We start from the raw sequence: 20,986 nt of genomic DNA on the forward strand, positions 1-20,986 counted from the left end.
AAAATAAGTAAATAACATGCATTTCAAATTTGATTACAGGATCTAAAGCCTGGAAACTTGGCAGTAAATGAAGACTGTGAACTGAAGGTAGGATATGTTTATTTGAAAACAGTCAGGTGCATTAGAAATGTTCCACAGAAGACAGAAGGTGCAACAGCTGTAGATGTGCTGGCAGCTTTTAGTGATGGGACAGGCTTTCAGCACAGGCTCTTTCAAGAGCTATAGAGAAATAGAACACTGGAAAATTAAAGGGAAGAGGATTAGATGGGCAGTGGTAACAATATAGAAAAATATTGCAAGGAATTGCTCCTTAAAAGTATTTTCCTGATTGTCTGACTTCAGTCACCACAAGAATAATTAAATATTTATTTAAGAAATAAAGCCCTAAATAGTGAGAACATATTCACCTCCTATTTTATGTCCTAGACTGACATAAATGCATTTTTTTAATGAATGACAGAGATTAATTTCTAAATCATTCTGGAGAAAGAATGGCATTGCCTAAGACTAGAAACATTGCCCAGGGTGTCCCTGCTGAAAATATTCAGTCCAAATAGGACATTCTGGGGAGCTGACACCTAGTGCTAATGGGGCAGAGATGGAGTTTGACTTCAAGATGTAGAGGAGGGTTTCTGGTGAGGAAGTTGGTGCTGCAGGTTATTAGATTTATGGCATCACTGGAGTAGCTGCTGACTTGAGTTCTTCCATGTGGGTGAAGGGCAGTGTAAGAACTGAAACTGCTTCCATGAGTTTGGTTTGAGTAGCCCATGCCACAGCTGTGCGCACACACTAAGTATGAATGTGCGGCAGTATTAGTCATCCTTTTCCTGTGTGATGCTTCAATGAATACTTGTCAAGGATTAGGGCTAGGCTGGCCACTGAATGAGTAATAGACACTATCTGCTCTTCTCCCTTCCCAAAGGGAAGAGAAAGGGAATAAAGGACAAGGAAATTAAAAGTAATGCAAATAACAACAATAAAATGTCTACAAGTGTGTAAAAGCCCAATATTAAACCCAACCCCCCTGGTTGTAATTAGTCACCATCATCAATAGTGCTCTGGCAGAAGTCCCAGACTGGACTTAGCAGATTTGTGAGCTGGATTCAGGAACTCATGGATCAGGATCAAAGGCAGAACAAACAAGGTCCTTCTCAGATGATGGCCCTTGAAGAAGAGCTTTATACTAAATATGATATATGTGGTATGGATACTTTGATCAGTTTAAGGTTGCCTGAACTGTTTGCTCCTCTCTGCAGGTGCAGCTTTTTACTCTGCTCTGCAACGTGGTATGCAGCATTTAGCAATGACTGTGATTGGCAAACCAATCCTTGGTACTAGCTAGAAGCAAAGAGCTTTACACTGCTAGAAGCCGACACTGCAAAAACATGCTGTTAATTTCAGAAGGTGCAGTTACTTATAAGGGACTGAAATAATGTGACAAGTTCTGACTGCAGTTTCTTATATGTATTTGAAATATTCCAAAGCCTTTTAGAGTGGGTAATATTAGTGCTAGCAATAATATTAGCTCTAGCAATTGCAAAATTAAGCTCCATCTTCAATGCTGTGCTTGAATTGTGGCTGGCCCATATATCCTCGTAAAACAATAGTAAATTTAAGCAGGGGGTTTTATATGTAAGTACATTTAGATCTTGCCTGGAGAAGAGGAGGCTCAGGGGTGATCTTATTACTGTCTACAACTACCTGAAGGGGCATTGTAGCCAGGTGGGGGTTGGCCTCTTCTCCCAGGTAACCAGCAATAAAACAAGGGGACACAGTCTCAAGTTGTGCCAGGGTAGGTATAGGCTGGATGTTAGGAAGAAGTTCTTCACAGAGAGAGTGATTTCCCATTGGAATGGGCTGCCCAGGGAGGTGGTGGAGGCACCGTCCCTGGGGGTCTTCAAGAAAAGATTGGATGAGGCACTCAGTGCCATGGTCTAGTTGACTGGCTAGGGCTGGGTGATAGGTTGGACTGGATGATCTTGGAGGTCTCTTCCAACCTGGTTGATTCTATGATTCTATGATTCTATGGCCTAAAAGAGGCACAACTTCATGGGAGCAGTTCAGTTATGTGAGAATTCCAGCTTTGAATTAACAAAAATAACTGTACAAGTTGGGAAATATGGATGAAGATCAAAGGATGTGAATCACTCCCTCAAATAAAATAAAAGTTGTTGCAGTGCTCCAAAAAAATGTTTCTTATCATACACAGACTATATACTTCCATGTAGCTGTTGTGATAAGGCTTTTTTGCTCTTTGAAGACAAAAAGTCATTGTCTTCTCCTGTCTTGTAGGCAACCAGATGGTAAGTGGGTTCCAGTGGAACAAAAGAGAATATAGAAAAAAAATAATTTTACATAATTTTCTTCCCTACCACCTCAACTGTGCAGTTGTATTTTGAGATGCAGCCCAGGTCTAAGACATTCTCCCATTATAAGATCATTGTATCTCCTTATTTAACACAACTTATTGTTCTGTTACCTTGGACATTTTGAAGCTTTTAGGTAAACTGAAGCAAATAACTCTGTATCAGAACACAATTTTGTGAAGTGACAAGGTTTAAATGTAGCATTAAGCTTTCTTTTAACTCTCAGAGTAAAATTATAATGTCCTCGTAGCATGGGCTCTGATATCACATGCAGAAGAAACAAGCAAATTTGCAGATAGGAAATACTGATTGTCAAAAGGCAGCTCCAGTCTATAAACAGAAAGCAAATGCATAAAGAGTATCAAAGCAAGGATTTAACTTGGATCTGCTTACTGCAAAGGAGTTAAGATGGCTTCCCCAGCATGCATGAGTTCAGGTATAAAGGGCAGGACATCACCCTGCTCTGATAGAACAAGTTTGCAAAGACACTTTATGTGGACACAAGACAGTTCTGCCATGGCTTGGCCAACTCTTTTCCCCTCGCGTCTGTGCCCTTTACCCTCGGCTCCAGTCGTGATGAGGCAGTAGGGAAGTTGGGAGTTCAGAATGAGATTTCTGGATCCCTTTTCTGGTGCTCTCAACTGCTACACAGTAATTAGAAAACTGACAGTGAAGCAAGATAGGGTTTGCTGAGTAGCAGATGAGCTTATCCGTAAGGAGCTGAGGGGAATCTGCTCTCTCTCATAATTCCTGCATTGTAAAAAAGATTTTCAGACTTGCTCTGAAAATTAGCTTTGCAAGTTGCAGTCGAGAAGTTGAAGATTAGAGTATGAAAATAATAGTATCATGTGAAGATTGTTGTTGAGGTGGTGTCATGTTAAGTGCTAACATGATACACTTGGACTTAAGTCTAATGAATGTGTGAATGAAAAGCATATGAAAATTCTCACTCTTGTTTTTTGCTTTTACAAAAATAACCCCCCAAATTATATTCTAGCTGTTTCTAGCTCCAAGTGCCACAAGGCTTGATATGAAAAATGCTTTAAAAGCTGTGACAGAACCCTGTGGGTTTTGGCCTATTCTGTAGAATTTTCTTTTTGATTCCATCCCTCCTCATGTCTACTGGGAAAATGTAGTGTGTGCTGTATATAAAGAATAAATTTGAAAGTTGTATTTCCATATTGCAAATATCTTCAATCCAGTAAATCTTCAGCACCCAAAGAATTGGCTGTAATCAAGTGCATTTTATCTGTAAGAGTAAAAATCTCTCCCTTTGCATCCTCTATCTGTTTTTTAGATTGGTAGGTAATCAGCGCTTATGGGGGAAATGTGGAAATGATATTTCAAATATGGCAATAAAGATAAGACATAATGGTTTATACTCCTGATCTATGAATGAAAATATAATTTCCCTTTCTGTTAGTGCCAATAAATGATGAAAGTTTCCTGAAATACTTTACAGGTTCTCCTGCTCCTCTACTCTGCCCTGGTGAGGCTACATCTGGAGCATTGTGTCCAATTCTGGGCCTCCTAGTTCAAGAGAGACATAGAACTGCATGAGAGTGTCCAGTGCAGAACCACAAAGATGATTAAGGGAATGGAACATCTCTCTTACAAGGAGATACTGAGGGATCTGGGGCTCTTTAGCTTGAAAGAGACTGAGAGGTGACCTCAACAATGTTTTATACATGTGTAAAGGGTGAGTGCCAGGAGGATTGAACCAGTGGGTGAAAGCTGAGGCATAGGAAGTTTCATGTAAACATGAGGAGGAATTCTCATACTGTGAGGGTGACAGAACACTGGAACAGGCTGCCCAGGGGAGTTGTGGAGTCTCCATCTCTGGAGATGTTCAAAACCCACCTGGGCATGTTCCTGTGTGGTCTGGTATAGGTGATCCTGCTCTGGCAGGGGGGTTGGACTAGATGATCTCTCGAGGTCCCTTCCAGCCCCTAACATTCTGTGTGTGAAAATGTTTGCCACTGAGTGCTTGCCTCCTGCAATGTTTTCAAGGGTCAAATTATGGAGAGCATTAAAAAACTCTTGGTATAGTAATGTGCAGATGCTCCTACTGCAAACTTCTGCCCTGCCAGTATATATAGAAAACCCAATATGCATGGAAACCAGTGACTGTTCATGCAGAGCTACGTATTGAAATATCTGCGAATGATTATGATTTATATTGAATAGATTTTACTTATCTAACCCCCTGCTTCTTGTTAGAGGTATGAAATTTGTGATAAGTAGACACTGACTTTCATTCTAGGAGTAGAATTTTCTTGCTGTTGGCCACATCTTTTGGCATCACCTTTTAATGGTCCATGCAAGTGAGCCCTGTTAGGCCAATTTTGTAGAAGCTGCCAAAAGGCTGTAGTATTCACTTTTAATCTTGCTGCTGTACTCATTGCTATATCAAAAGATAAATATCTGAGAGTCTTAGAAATAAACTGAGTTGTGCATGATCATTTTAAAAATTGCACTGACCTTGCATTCCTCACAGAAGGTTTTTTATAGTTGATGCAGGAGATTGAAGAAAACTCAGTGAGACTAAATAATGGTAATTCCCTGCTCATATTGTAGATTTTCCATGTGACCTAGAGGAAGGCTTCTCTTGTATGAATGTAATTGGAATATTTTAATGAGAAAAATTAGACTATATGCTGTGAAAAGAAAACAATGGTGATGTCTATTTTACTCATAGGTTTGCTGAGAGGTATTAAAAATGGAACACAAACATAGATAACACAGTCTCTCCCTGGCTTCTGCCATAATAACTGCTTCTGCCTGATCCTGCACATAACCCAACTAATCATTCTTCTTCTAACCCCCTTGCTGATTCTTCCAACTCACCTTGCACTTAAGGCAGACTCTGGGATCAAAAGGAGGAGGTTGCAAAGAGGTGAAAGGGTGTTAAGGAGCCCCTTCTGGGGACTCTGTCTAGGAGGAGTTATTGTGTTTCTGTATTTCTTTTAACTTCTGAGTTACTGATACTTCTGAGTATCGCTGTAAATATTTGTAAGATATTGAAAATATCTGATTGTATATTGTGCTAAGCTGTGTATATAAAGCTTCATTCTTTAACTTCTATCCAGCTGATTCTAGTCTGTGTGAATTCATTTTGAGGAGGGGGGCAGGTGACTCCCAGAACCACTCCAATGCATTACTTAGAATATCTCCTTACTTCCGAATATTGTTGGGACACACACTAGAATAATTGTGCAGCCTGTGTTATGAGTGCAATGAATGCCATCTAAGATGAGTGCTGTGCCCTGACATGATGTGATGGTGATTCCATGGTCATGGAATGCATTGCACTGCATGTGCCCTGTGTCTTTTTTAATTAATAGTTAAAGAATTTATGCTTTTCTTTATTGGTTTTACAGCTTTCAGTGTTGCCACAGGAGTATCTAAATTGGAAAACAGAGTTTTAAAACCATTTGCTAGTTCTGTCTTCATGTTTAAAATTTAAAATGATAATTCAGTGAGAGAAAGATGCAAAAATACACCAGTTTCTGCACATTGCTTCAATTCTTTTTATTATCCACATTTGTAAAGTTTGTACGAAATAGGTAATTAGCTGTCTGACCAGGATGTTCTTTGTGCTTCTATTACAGATTCTTGATTTTGGATTGGCAAGGCATACAGACAGTGAGATGACTGGTTATGTGGTTACAAGGTGGTACAGAGCCCCAGAGGTCATACTTAACTGGATGCATTATACACAAACAGGTTAGCATCTCTTCAGAAAAGCCTTAACAGAGCTAAAGCATTTATTGAATCCAGAGATACATAAACAAGTCTTTGTTTCTGAAGCAAGTGAAAAATTGGAGGTGTCAATGACATAATTACGCAAAACTTTTTTGTACATGAATTGCACATAATCATTTGGTGGTTGTGAGTTTGGGAGTCTTTATGTATATTTTTGAGAGTAAAGAAAGTGCCAAAGTGGTTGAAAAAAAGTGGTATACATGTGCACAGATGTGAGAGCCTAGTCTGTGTTCTGCACTATCATCTTCGTGCTGATTTTAACTTGAGTAAACAAGGCAAAGTTACAGAAGGAGGAATAGCTGTGGAAGTTTTTGAAAGCATTAAAAATTTCCTTCCCACGTGCACCTGCTTTCTACTGTTTCTGCATATTACCAGTCCAGTTTGCTAATTAGCATGGTTGTTTTACCTATACTGTTCATTGTAATTGGCAAGGCACTAACTTACTTTGTAATAGGCTATATAGGTGAATTTTATACTTCTTTAACATGTTTTGAACTAAAGTTTATGTACATTTAAATGGAAAACTATTCAGCAATTTCATGTGACTATTGGTATTTTTTTCCAGTTGACATCTGGTCTGTGGGCTGTATAATGGCAGAGATGATAACAGGGAGGCCTCTGTTCAAAGGAAATGATCGTATCCTTCAGTGAATTCATGATACTAACATAAGAAAAAGATGAGAAGTCCTTATGTGATACAGTGGGTCTGTTCAAAACCTGTTAAGTATAAATGGAAATTAATAGTAAAATGGCTTGCACCTTTCTCATTATTTGCTGTTTATGTGTACCACTTCCAATTAAAATGTGTATTACTGAACTCTTTCAATAAAGAAAGATAGATGGTCTTTGACTTACATCTCAAATCATCAGTAGAAGGTTGTGTGACAATAGAAAAGGCATATTTTGCTTTATTTAGTTAGTAATAGATTCCACAATCGCAGAACAAGCACAGAAGATTCTGCTTTGTTGTACAGTTGTACAGACCTATGTGCACGTGCTAGTCCATTTCATGCTCTTTCAGACTTTTATCAAAATACGTGAAGTAACATGTAGCAAAATACTACATATTTAAAACAGTCTTATCATTTCACTGAGGAAGAGTTAGAACCATAATTCAGTGGTGATACTCAGATGGTACTTCATTGGCAGTAGTAGTTGTGATAATTAATAGAGGACAATTTAATAGATTTTTTTTTTAGTGTGTGTTTGTTTGTTTCCCAGCTTTGTATGTTTGGCAATTCAGCCTAATCTTCTCCCACTGCTTTTCCCTGGTAGAGTTTCAGTCAATATGCTTCTCTGCAAATACATATTTACAGAGTCACAATAGTTTCAGTTTAGTTATATTTGTATTTAAGTCCTTACATATAAGATTAGGACTTCATTGTGGATCGTATCATTATCATTTTGTGAGGCAAAACCTAAAAGAGGAACATTTCATCCACAAAAAAAATGACAGGCACTATGAAAAAGTAGAATACAACAAATTACTTCAGCTGTACTGATTCTAAGTATGAGTTAGTTCCTAACCAGAAAATACTAAAATGCCTACCAAAGAGCCACTGTTGACTAACACATGGCATTTCTCAAGTAATGCTACTTTATGCATTCTGGTGCATAAAAAAGAAGATTAATGAATCATAATTTTGAAGGTGCACTGTAAATGTATTTTAGTCATTGGGGTTTTGAGGTTGGCCAAAGTTCTATGTCTTGTGTTAGGAAGGAAATTACTCCAGTGTAATAGTCTTTGCTCACCTTTCACTATATGAATCAGAGACATGCAGCTGTGGGTTCAGCTGTAGCTAGGTGAATAAGAAAACAGCTTAGTTAAGGGATTTTTGTTTCAGTATCAGAAATAGGTTATCCTACAAACTTGATAGGGGATTTTATGTATTTGTTTCATCAGCATTATGCACTATTGCATTTTTCTGCAGAGGTTGATGGAATCATCATGTGCCCTGAGTTCTGACCTAGCTCTTCTCATCTGCTGCTCTTCCCAGAGTAGCGAGAGAGTCATAAGGCTCTTCTCTGCAGTGCTAGCCTTCTGTAAATAAAGTGTTTCTGCTTTGGAACAACTATTATTGTTGCTGATTTACCTGTGCTGGTTTAGGACTGTCATGAAGGGGTTCGTCTGGGTTTTGGGGGAATGAAATATGAGGCCGAATTTTAAAAGGGTTTAATATTATATACACAAGGAACCCCTCCCTTCCCCAAACTTATTTACAGCTATCTTTGTATGCGGTTCTGAAATTATATTAAAGAAGGTCTATATGTAGTAAAATTGGGAACTTAGCAGAGGTTTGAAAGGATTTAGGAAGAGAGTCTGTGGCATGATAGTGCCACTGGTAAAATTATTGAAAGTTTATGCTGTCTTAGCTCGAGTTTGCTCAGTTACTCACTGGCTGGAGTCAGTTTCGATGGTCCCAAATATCGTGGGTTTGAATAGATTAGCTCAGGGGTTATTGGGGCGCGCTGTCTGGAGCTTCCACAGGCACAGTCAAGCTGGGAACGGCAGCTGGAGCGGCGGCTGGCCGGGAGTGCCTTGGTCAGTTCCCTGGGCTGGTGCTGTGGGCTGAAGTCATGCAGCGGCGGTGGTCCCCAAAAGCGTCTGGAGACAGTAGGTGGAGGAGGGTGGCAGGATAGATGTAGCGAGGAGCGAGATGCGAGAGAGCAGGGACACTGAATTGTCCCTTTTTATGAGTTTTGATTCCGAGATTGATGGTCCTTGGCCACAATTCTGTCCAGTAGGGGCTTGGCAACAGGCCCAAACATACCAAATAAGGTGAAGTCTTGGGGTCCGGTACCCCAAAATATGGAGAGGGCTCAGGTGGATTCCCCACCCTAGGTGCGTGAACTTACACAACCTGTTTACTTCAACCTTCGAGCAGGCAACCCAGACTCGAAGGCACCAGTGCTATTGTTCCTCTTTGTCCCCCTTAACTTGTTTACCCCAAGTTTAGGCAGGGCAACACCCTTTGCGGGGGGACGACATGTCCGGACGTGAATAGATTTGTAAACATAGTCATTTGAGGCCTGTGCAACCCTCCCCCACAGGGACATAAGGGAGTATTCTGATGCCTTGCCCCAATGTCTCCAACATCTCAGCATCTGGAATCAAACTAAGCTTGTGGCAAGTGAGGGGGAGATGAACTGATTTCTTTCCTCTTGAAGTTCGTTAGTGTGGGAAGAACACAGACTTGTTTCCTCTGATTTTTGTTCTGTTTTTTCATACCATTTGATGTTCCCTGTGACGTCTCATGCCTCTGCATCACCTACAGACCAGAGTAATGCATGCAGTACAAGTGTTGATTGTTCTGCAATAGATTTGAACTGATTTTGGTCAAAAGTACTGGAGAGGCCTGGTTACATTAGAGGAGTTTGCAGATGATACAATTATGTATACAAAAATGTATAGGATATTTTATTTCAGCTCTTTTGCAAGCCTCATACAAGAAAATGGGAAAGCTTTCATCATGTTTATTATAAATCTTCAGTCACTGCATTATAGCTGTGGCTGTATTTTGCAACAGCTGTGTAATGCACAGTGTTTTCAGGGTGCTTAGGTTTTTTTGTGGTGAAAGACTTTGTTCCTTATTTCTGATATCCAGATCTGGACCAGCTCACAGAAATAATGAAGATAACAGGCACACCAACTCACGATTTTGTTCAAAAACTGCACAGTCAAGATGTGAGTATTCTACTTTGTTAATGGCTTTTGTATGTCTTAATTTTACTTAAACCACATTCAGTTCTTAGACTGGCTGAAATAGTATGTATTGGCTATTGAAATGATGGCTGATAATATATCTCTGCCTTGAAGTGCTTTGCACACCCAGAGTAGCTACCGAAGGTTAAGCAGCGTGGGACAGAGAATGATCAGAACACTTGAAAATTCCTTATATTTAAATAATTGAATGTTTCCAGTGTGTACCATAGAAACAGTTAAGCTAATGCACCAATATGTCTATTGGGAGCATGCTGAAAATGTGAACCTGTTCAGAAAACCCACTTGTTTGCAGAGGTCTCTGTCTTCCTTGTTTTCACACTGATGTCCCTTTAGACTCCTTAAGCTCCTACTACAAAGAACCTAAAATTACTCATTAGACTAACTGTACAATTTAAATACTAATGAGTAACTGTATAAAGTCACTTGCAGAGATTCCTGTAAACCATGTCATTTTTCCAAAAGCATACCTTTTCAGATGCATACATATTTACTCTAATGTATTAAATACACAGGACCAATAATTAAAGCTTTACATTACCATTTCTTAATTACAGTTTTAAGGCCTAATTTTAAAATTAATTAAATAAATAATTGTTTTCTTTCAACAAGGAGGATATAATGAGGCTTAATGACTCCAAAACCAATTAATTTGTACGATTTGCTATCAAAGCATTGAGTTACTATTAGGGCATATAGTTAATATTGTCCCATTACAAACATGGCAGAAGTCTAATATAATATCCATGTTTCTTTTAAGGCAAAAAACTACATCAAAAGCCTCCCAAAAGTCCAGAAAAAAGATTTTGCCTCGATCTTGAAGTATGCGAGTCCTTTGGGTAAGACAGTTTGTGTGGACAGTTTGTGCAATTTGTCTTGCTCTTGTGTTTGCATTGGAGGCAGCAGCACTGTCAGTCATGTGACAAATACTTGATGGTTCTCATTCTTTTCTATCTCTTGCTTTGATTGTAGTGGCTGAACTTTGCCAAGTTTAGACACTGCCAGGAATCAGATGTTTCTTAAGCTTTGGGGAAAAAAAAGAAGGAATCTGTGTGTTAGGCTTCAATCCAGCATCTACGTAATGGTTTTACTAGAGCAGCTTTCTAAGAGCCCTGAGAGTTTAAATATATGTGCTAAATTCTTCTCTGTGTTTTATTGGAAATAAAATTCCAAAAGCTCAATCCGATATACAATAGAAATGCAAGCAAATGAAAAGCTGACATTTCAGTCATGGAATTAATATTTCCTGAGAAACATCTGTGCATTCCTGAGAAGCATTGGCTTGGATTTGGTAGATATAAGCAGCCAGAAGAGCATACCAAATGTGCATAAATGTAACATGACCTGTGGCAGCTAGAGCTCTGAGATGGCTCTGCCCAAACCTTATTCGTTCCCCAATGACCTGAACGCTCACCAAGCCAGTTTTGTTAGAATACAAATTAAAATCATTGACTCTTCTCAATTTAAGAAGTTTTAAATTGTACGTTCGTGTACAATTGTTCGTGAGTAACAAGCAGCTCTTACCTTGGCTGCACAGTTAGCTGTGATAGTTTGGGGGTTACCCCGCCCCCCCACACTTTTGTATTTGCCCCAGCTAACTCAGACGGACCCTGGGAATATAGATGAAGCAATTTATTTACAGCTAGCAAAATTTACAAGCAGCTATTTACAATATATACAGTTATATACAATTATATACAGAAATATACAAAGGATAAACAATACAAAAGCACAACTCCCCTCCCAGAAACCTGAGTCCCCAGGAGGGGCTCTCAAACCACCCCAACACCTCCCCCCGGCCCTCTCAACCTTACCCCAGTTCTCAGGAAGAAGAGAGGTGCAGCCAAGAGGTTAGGGAGCAAGGTTAGTGGGAGCAGGGTTAATGAGATGTGACTAGGTCTAAGGCAAAAGCAAGAGTGAAAAACAAAATGGAGAAAAAGTCTTTCTTCTTCCCAGAGTTCTCAGCGTAACTGTGAGAGAAGTTGACATCAATTGTTTTCATTTCACTGCCCGTTATCTAGTTCTGTTACCAAAACATTCTAGCTTGCTTCAAACTAGCACATTAGCTCACTGACATCCTCAGCTACAGCAGGCTACCTATTTCCATTTAGTTTTTAGGGTGTTTCTTCCTATTACCTCTGTGGACATCTGACTGCTCTTTACATGGAGAACAACTGCTCATGGTTTGGGAGAGAAGATTGACAAGCAGGAGTCACAGCATCCTGTACTGCACTGCTGTCCCTTTTCCCATCAGCTGCTCCACCCAACACAGGAACGTTTGTTCAGAATAGAAAAACAGAGAATAAACAAATCATTCATCATAAGCATTTACACTAACCATTTTGACAGTCTATTAATGGACCTGATCCAAAATCCACCTGGGAGAAACATAAAGGATTTTCGTGGACTGTTTTTGTTGAGATCAAAACCACATAGCAGGTAAACTCAGTACTGAGATTCAGAGCGTGAACAACTTGCCTTGTCAGCAAACTTCCAAGTGTGCTTCAGCTTGAATTTGGTAACATACAGAGCAATTCTTACTAACTCTACAGCCACCTGTTCATTTTGCTTCTGTCAGGTTGTATGTGATCTACCTTAGAACCATGACATGGTGGCAGTGATGAAAGACACCTAGGAAACCCTCAAGTACAGTGGTCCTGGAGCCAGGAGCTGGGAGATACTTAACTGAGGAGATGTGACTGTATTACATACAGAAGCAAGGGAGCACCTCTGAGTTGCATCAGGCTTTGTACACCTTCCATCTTGCTCACAGCATTATTTTCTCATGCAGATGGGCCCCACTGGCTATGGAATGATATCCAGTGATTTTGTTTTTATAACGCTGTATTTATCTGAAATATCTCCCAGGCAATGTTAATGTGTAGAAGCTTGAATCAGTACTGTGATTTGAAAACACTGTTTGTTTTCTGCACAATAGCTGTAAACCTTTTGGAGAAGATGCTGGTGCTGGATGCAGAGAAGCGAGTCACAGCTGCTGAGGCTTTGATGCATCCTTACTTTGAATCGATTCATGATCCTGAAGAAGAAATTGAAGCTGAGAAATATGATGACACATTTGATAACATGGATCTTCCTCTAGATGAGTGGAAGTGTGAGTTTAGTTTTGTGATCTACTCAAGAATAACCAGATATGAAGGCCATCAGAAATAGAAATATTCCCCTTTATTAATTACTTTCTCTCCTTTTGATGGAATAGAATAAGCAGACAGCATTGAGATAAACATTATTGATAAGCTAGAGTTCCTCATGTGTTGTCCTCCAAAGAATTCTGGAGAATGATCTCTAAAGGTTTCTTCTCTGCTTTCTAAAAGAGGCCCTCCTCCTCTTTCTTCTCGCCCTCCATGCATTTGTTCTCCCATCTTCTGCAGCATAGGAAAGAAATCCTTTCTGTAACCTGTTCTCCCAGTGGTTAGGACAGGTGAACAAATTCCTTGATGTTTGACTCCAGCAATGGTTGCTGGCCTAAACGAAATTTTAAGGTAGGTTGTCTCAAAGATTTAACTCTCAATCCAGTTTTTATCTTATGTCAGAGGTTTGGGTTTGGGCTTTTAAGTGAGAACTTGGCTTTTAAAGGTGCTTTGCTCAGTAGCTCTTTCTGAGGATACTGCCCGCTATACTGTAAAGTTAATGCTTGCATTCCTTTGAAAGTACCTATAACATTTCAATATTGATATTCTTGTTCAACCCTGACATGGTCAAAAAGCGATCCTTTATTCCCTTACTTTTTTGCTCTTTCTGTTTCTGCCTGAAGAGGTCTCTCTCTTCCTGACCTAGACTAGAACCTAACCCGTGCCTTGCAGCTACTTTTCAGCTTAGACTGGCCACATTGCTTATTCTGTTGTTTTCCAGGCATTACATATAAAGAGATACTGAACTTCAAGCCACCACAGGCGTCAGAGTCGAAGGAGACTGCGGTGTAATTGTATGATTCTGTCTTTTCAGAACTTGGAAAAAGCAGGAAAGTTGTAAATGTTTCTGACATTCCAGGTGTATAAAACATTTGTAAATAAACTGGATGTGATCCATTTCATCTGCACTGTAAGAAAAAGCAATGTCTTTTACTCTGCATGTGGAAGTTCACGCCTTTGGGAGTATTTCAAAACTATCCAAAAACTTATTCCTGCTTACAACTTCTACAGAAGGATTCAGACTGTTGTTATGGTGCCATCCTCAAAAGAGCAAATAGGACTAATTCTTCAGCTCAGAGATAAGAAGCATGCAAGTTACCACCTCATGCAAGCTGAGACACAGAATACGTCAGAATGTGCTGTAACTGCTCTCCATGGTGACTGAACTATATTGAATGCAAGAAGTATTTGCATGAGTTCCTCTGGAATATTTCATCTTGAGGGCAATCAACTGCTTCTGCCTGTGACAGGTAGCATGAATGCCTATGTCCCCTGTGCTGTGTGAGTGAAGGAGAACCTAAGCTCCCAGGCAGTTCTGACAGATCTGGGCAAGAGACGAGAAGCAGAGAAGTGTCAATATCCTAGATATTTTTTAGGGTACTCAGTGTAGCAGTGCAAGATTTCACAAATGCACTAGGTGAACAGTCCCTGGATAAGGAATCACTATCAGGGGGTACAGTATTTTCCTGTAAATACAGTGCAGTCTTTTAGACTGGGAATCAAGGATTTACAGGGAGAAATTCTTAAGACTTTCTGAAGTTATGCAAGCTCTCTAGCATCTTTGTATGCCAATGATCACTGAGAAAGTACATCTTCTCAGAGGACCTGGTTATAGAATTAGCAGTGCTGAATTTAGAAAGGAAGCTGCATGGAGGTTACAATATAGAAAATAAACAGAGGATAAAAATGTTGCATTGCAGCTGTTCACTGGGGGTACCTGTAGCAAGCTGTTTTGTTCACAATGTACAGAGGTGTTGCCAGATGCAGAATAGCAACCATTTCCTTTTTTAGCCTTTTCAACTTGTCTTACTTGGAAAAACGCTCAGACCTTCTGTGAAGAGATGCCTTACCAGAGGAGTTGGCTTCCTGATGGGATAAATTGGTTAGACGCTTCTTGAGTTCTTCCTACTGTCCTCTTAGTATATTTTCCTAGGTGCTTAGTTCAAAATAATCTGTCAGGAAAAAGAAACTGGCAAACCTTTGATGAAGTATTTCTTTGTGAGATGGCTTGTCCTTGTTAAAGTTAACGTCTTTACAATTGACTATTTGGATGCAGATTATTCCCAGTGCAATACGGTGTTGTATGTTGCTACTAAGTGGAATCATTGTGAAGGAAGACATTCGGACATGGCAGAAAATAACTGGAAAAGTAGTAAGAAATTACTTGTGATTTTTTGCTTTAATAACCAATTTAAAACAAAGCTTAAATCAAGGCAGTTATTCTGTTCCTTTGGATTAATGTTTATGTTAAGCACTTGTAGATATTAGGAATTGTTTTATAAAAAGATTTAACGATGAGCATTGATTAGCTGAGACAGACATCTAGAGAGACTAACAGAAATTTTGAGTTACTGTTGTATTTGATAAGTCATTAAAAACTACAATTTTAAGAATGGACAGATTGTAATTCAAAACATTTTTCCATGCTACAGATCACTGAGGAAGGCACACTTAAGAGTCAGACTCCATTTTGCACAATTGACTTTCTGCTTGGACTACACCTTTATGTTAAAAAGGAACTTAACGTTTTACAGAATACACATTTTCCCTTAAGGTCATGCGTTATGGTCCTCTTTAAAAGTCATGGGAGACAAGGGCCTGTTGGAATTAGCAGGCTTGATAAAAGCAGGCAGCAGGAAATGGAAAATGTTGGAAATGTCTTTGATGATGCTTCCTTCATATTGTAAACAGAATGTTGACACCCTAGTATCTATAGTGAGGTAATGCAGGTGGCTTGGAAGTTAGTCACACTTTGAGGAAATTTTGTTTTTTTCATTGAAAAATTGCTTTGCATCTTCTTCATATATGCCATTACTCCAGTGGGCATTTTCACTTCACCCCTCCTTTAGCTTTAGGGAAATCAAGCCCTAAAACTCTGCTATCCGAGGTGAAATTTTCTTTCTCTTAACTTAGTATAGGAGAAGCAACTAGCCCACAGCAGAATGACATAAGAATGAAATCTTAGTTAGAATCACAGAATCAGTCTGGGTTGGAAGGGACCACAAGCATCATCTACTTCCACCCCCCTAACATGGGCAGGAATACCCTACCCTAGATCAGCCTGGCCAGAGCCTCATCCAGCCTGGCCTTAAACACCTCTGTGGGCAACCCATTCCAGGGTCTCACCACTGTCATGGTGAAGAACTTCCTCCTCACATCCAGTCTGAACCTACTCACCTCCAACTTTGCTCCATTCCCCCTAGTCCTGTTACTACCTGACAGGACCTAGTTTTTCTAGGAACTGTAAGAATAGAGTACTCGTAAAACTTACAGAAGACCTTCATGCAGGCACCAACAAAGGCAGAGGCACTGCTGTGCTGTTGAGACAGCAAACAGTCTGTAAGTTGAAATAACATGGAAAGTTTGTCTTATCATGGCATGATGTTGCTGTGAAGAGTTTGAAATCAGCAGAAATGACTCCAAACAACAATAGAGATTATTAGTATAAATGGCTCATTAAAATAAATGTGAGGTAAAAGCAGGAGTATTTTCCATGTGAGGCAGCTTCTGCTTCAAAGGGAGAGAAGTTTTTATTTGCTATTTCTACTGGTGCTAAGCAACTCAGGATTAAGAACCAAATTTCTGTTTGCCTTAAAGGGAAATGTAAATACATTCTGCATGAACTTGAAATGTATTGTGACAAATAAAGTTTTAGGCTTGTTTTTTACACAATAATGGTCTTGTTTTCCCCATATGTATTCCCAAGTGTTCAGTCACTCTCAAAAATAGTCTTTTTGGAATAAAGGAACAGTGTGGAACTTAATATCAAAGGTAGATTTCATGTAACATGAGCTGCTGATGTAGTTCTTTTTCAAGTCTGTCAGATGATACCTGCTAACCTTTTTCTCACTTTCCAAACTTCACGTCAGCCATAGAGTTGATCTAATTGTACTACTGCCATGTCTCATTATTTCAGCTTTTGAGTTAGGGAAGTTTGAGTTAAGAAAGTTCTAGAATATATGGGATCTTTGCCCTGAAAACCCATATGCCTCCTGACTGGTTTAAAGCAAGGTTCTCCTCTTAGGTATTATTCTTCATCACATTGAAGACTTATTGTTCCTGTTGCTAATGTGGTGTTGTGGGCTGGATGTGGCTCACAATTTCACCTCTTGATTATTTCCTGTTGTTTTTTTTTACAGATAACACTGAGATGAGTAGTAATGTGTCCAGAAGGTCTGCTTTGTGCTTCATTTGGAACTACCAGGCAAATGAGTTGGGCGGGATTCTGATCTGCTGTTCAGATACAAGTACCAGATGCTTCTGGTCTGTTTCAGCTAGAGTTGTCAGAGAATTTCTGTCATTCACTGGATCTTTATGAAATATTCATGTAGGGCTTTAGATGGTCCCTGAAAGTACCAGAGAAAGAATAGGGGTTCGCAGCACCTGCTGTGCTTTATGCTATTCAAATTATTACATTAAATCTCCAGTGAGTAGTTAGCTTGGGTTCTTAATTCTAGATTTACTGGCAAAAATGTAGCAACAGGAGGATTCATCTCAGGAGTTCATCATAGTCCAAACAGTCTAAATCTGTCTGTATCATTATCATCATTAATATAATTTACCTTGGTGATGGTGAGTTCCTTGTCTATGTGTTTTATCACATAGGTTTTCGTTACTTTTCTTCATGTAGGGTAATGACTGTATCTTCTCTAGGAATGTGTTAAGATGTTTTTAGCAGAAGTGATTTATAGCTCTTGCCAGAAGGTGGCAACTTCAGTAAGACAAGGCAGAGTAAAGGGTATGAAAGCACTGTCGTGGTTTTTTATCCAAAATGATGTCCTGTAGAAGCTGTAGATGCCTCTACTCCCTGCCCGCTGCCTTTAGCTGCTCCTGCTGTTTTGATTGGTTAGCTGGAGACCTTAATACCTACTTGCACATGAAAGCCAGTGTGAGCTGTGTGTGTAGACTGCACCGATGGACTCACTAGGGCTGGGTGTCTTTCCAGGTGCTCACCATCACTTGCCTTTTCTGTTAAATCACTAAGAATTTAGGCCTGGGGCAACTTCCTGCAACTCCACCAGCACAGCTAAGGAGTTCGTGGTGGCTGGGTAGTGCTCTTAACAGACAGTGGGATTCCATCAGCTTTGGAGAATGAGAGGCTTTTGTAGCATGGAGTTGGGTGGTTTCTTGCCACATGGACTGATCTAGGCATGGTTAATTTTAATAGCACAGACATGGCCACAGAGCTAACAGTGCCTGGAAAATGGTGCTCACCCCCTAACTGATGGGTGCATATGACTGCCAATCTCTTTATGCTCTTGTCCTCTCTAATCATAAAATAATAAAAACCAGCCTTTGTGCAGGAGTTGTTTGGAAGAATGTGATGGTAAGCTTTGCTGCAAAGGTTGTAAGAACATACCCCGAGGAACCCAGAGGTTTGGCACACAGGGTTAGGGGCCAGCCCAGAGTCAGTGCAGCCATTAGCAGCCCTTTCCCTGTGATAACCTTGGGGAGAGGCTAAACCCTGACTAGGGAACTGCTTCCAGATGAGGCTCTCACCTTGTCACTGCCTGAGCTGCAGGTCCCTACTGCCCCCAAGCTGTGTGCCCAGACATGGGTCATGGGGAGCCACCACCACTGGCCATGGGCTGATCTCCCAGATTGGCCTGTACCCATCCCCAGAAAGGTGCCCCACATGCTAGGCTGGTGCTCTTCCCAGCTGCCTTCCCCCTTTTGCGACAACCTGGACATGGTTTATGTGAAACTAGGGTCCAATTGAAAAGATTTATTGGCAGTGCTCAAAATAAAATGGAAACAATATGTATTTCCCCTGCCATTTGGCATATCTACTATAAGTTGCTATGAGTATACCATTTGTTATTAACAGGATTTTGACTAAGTAAATATCATGTCAACATCATTTCACCAACCTACTAAAGTTTTTCTATACGTGATGTGTTTGTGCAAAAGTTAGTGATGCAATATAAAGAAGATACCTGCAAAGACACCACAGATTTCCTTCTAAAGAAAGAAAAGAATACATTAAAGGATTTTAGAAGGCATTACTAATACCTTAAATAAGCAAGCGGACTTGCCAGAAAGGTAGATCCACAGAGTCAGAATAACGTGAATGCTGAGTCCTGCCTGCTGGCAGAGCAGGAGGGCTAAGGCATCAGGCTACAAATAGATTCCCAGTCCCATGTCAGACTTTAAATAGGACACCCCTCGACAGCTTTGAAACAATCCATTAACACTTTGCATTAGTGTTGGGGTTTTTTAATCATATAAATCCTCCAGGGGAGCAAATAACTCAGGCTGAGAAAGCTCCTCCTTACAGTGATTTGTCTAAAGAAGAAAGGAACTATGCTTTATTTACACATGGTTCCTGTCACCTTGTTGGAAACAAGCAAAAATGGAGAGCTGCAGTTTGGAGCCCTCTACAAGCAGTGGCTGAAGCAAAGGCTGGAGAAGGTGAGTGGAGCCAGTTTGCAGAGGTAAAAGCTATCCAACTTGCTCTTGATGTGGCTGAGTGCGAGAATGGGCCCATGCTTTACCTCTACTGATTCGTGGATGGTGGCTAATGCCTTATGGGGTTGGCTAAAGGACTGGAAAAGACATAATTGGCAATGGAAAGGAAAGCCAATTTGGGCTGCTGACTTATGGCAGGACATTGCTACCCATCTAGAAAAAATCCTTATAAGAGTACGACACATAGACGCTCACATGCTCAAGAGCAAAGCTACCGAGGAACATCATAGAATCATAGAATCATAGAATCAACCAGGTTGGAAGAGACCTCCAAGATCATCCAGTCCAACCTATCACCCAGCCCTATCCAATCAACTAGACCACGGCACTAAGTGCCTCATCCAGTCTTTGCTTGAAGACCCCCAGGGACGGTGCCTCCACCACCTCCCTGGGCAGCCCATTCCAATGGGAAATCACTCTCTCTGTGAAGAACTTCTTCCTAACATCCAGCCTATACCTACCCTGGCACAACTTGAGACTGTGTCCCCTTGTTCTGTTGCTGGTTGCCTGGGAGAAGAGGCCACCCCCCACCTGGCTACAATGCCCCTTCAGGTAGTTGTAGACAGTAATAAGATCACCCCTGAGCCTCCTCCAGGCTAAACAGGCCCAGCTCCCTCAGCCTCTCCTCATAGGATTTGTGCTCCAGGCCCCTCACCAGCTTTGTTGCCCTTCTCTGGACACGTTCCAGCACCTCAACATCTTTCTTGAATTGAGGGGCCCAGAACTGGACACAGTACTCAAGGTGTGGCCTTACCAGTGCTGAGTACAGGGGAAGAATAACCTCCCTTGTCCTACTGGCCACACTGTTCCTGATGCAGGCCAGGATGCCATTGGCTCTCTTGGCCACCTGGGCACACTGCTGGCTCATCTTCAGCTTACTATCTATCAGTACCCCCAGGTCCCTTTCCTCCTGGCTGCTCTCCAGCCACTCAGTCCCCAGCCTATAGCGCTGCTTGGGGTTGTTGTGGCCAAAGTGCAGAACCTTGCACTTGGCCTTGTTAAATCTCATCCCATTGGCCTCTGCCCACCCATCCAGCCTGTCCAGGTCCCTCTGCAGGGCTCTCCTACCTTCCAACAGATCAACACCTGCTCCTAGCTTGGTGTCATCTGCAAACTTACTGATGATGGACTCAATGCCCTTGTCCAGATCATCAATAAAGATATTGAACAGGACTGGGCCCAGCACTGATCCTTGGGGAACATGACTAGTGACTGGCTGCCAACTGGATATGGCACCATTCACCACCACTCTCTGAGCTCTGCCATCCAGCCAGTTCTTGATCCAGCACAGAGTGAATCTGTCCAAACCATGAGCTGCCAGCTTGGCTAGGAGCTTGTTGTGGCAGACAGTGTCAAAGGCTTTGCTGAAGTCCAGGTAGACTACATCCACAGCCTGCGCCACATTCACCAGGCAGGTAACCTGATCATAAAAGGAGATCAGGTTGGTGAGGCAGGACCTGCCCTTCCTAAACCCATGCTGGCTGGGCCTGATCCCTTGGCCATCCTGTAGGTGCTTT

At 40.9% G+C, this 20,986-nt stretch overlaps 1 protein-coding gene across 1 annotated transcript in view; it reads left to right on the forward strand.

Moving 5' to 3' along the window:
- Positions 1 to 15,394, forward strand: part of MAPK12 (mitogen-activated protein kinase 12) — a 41,038-nt gene extending 25,644 nt beyond the window's left edge. The window contains exons 6-12 of the mRNA XM_064142412.1: positions 40 to 87; positions 5,978 to 6,092; positions 6,697 to 6,768; positions 9,737 to 9,816; positions 10,613 to 10,691; positions 12,791 to 12,964; positions 13,723 to 15,394. Of these exons, the coding sequence (XP_063998482.1) occupies positions 40 to 87; positions 5,978 to 6,092; positions 6,697 to 6,768; positions 9,737 to 9,816; positions 10,613 to 10,691; positions 12,791 to 12,964; positions 13,723 to 13,793 (639 nt within the window). The 3' untranslated portion in view covers positions 13,794 to 15,394. The remainder of the gene's footprint in view (positions 1 to 39; positions 88 to 5,977; positions 6,093 to 6,696; positions 6,769 to 9,736; positions 9,817 to 10,612; positions 10,692 to 12,790; positions 12,965 to 13,722) is intronic.
- The last annotated feature ends 5,592 nt before the right edge of the window (positions 15,395 to 20,986 follow it).

The sequence above is a fragment of the Pogoniulus pusillus genome, chromosome 4 (genome assembly GCF_015220805.1).
Source record: "Pogoniulus pusillus isolate bPogPus1 chromosome 4, bPogPus1.pri, whole genome shotgun sequence".
Taxonomy (NCBI): Eukaryota; Metazoa; Chordata; class Aves; order Piciformes; family Lybiidae; genus Pogoniulus; species Pogoniulus pusillus.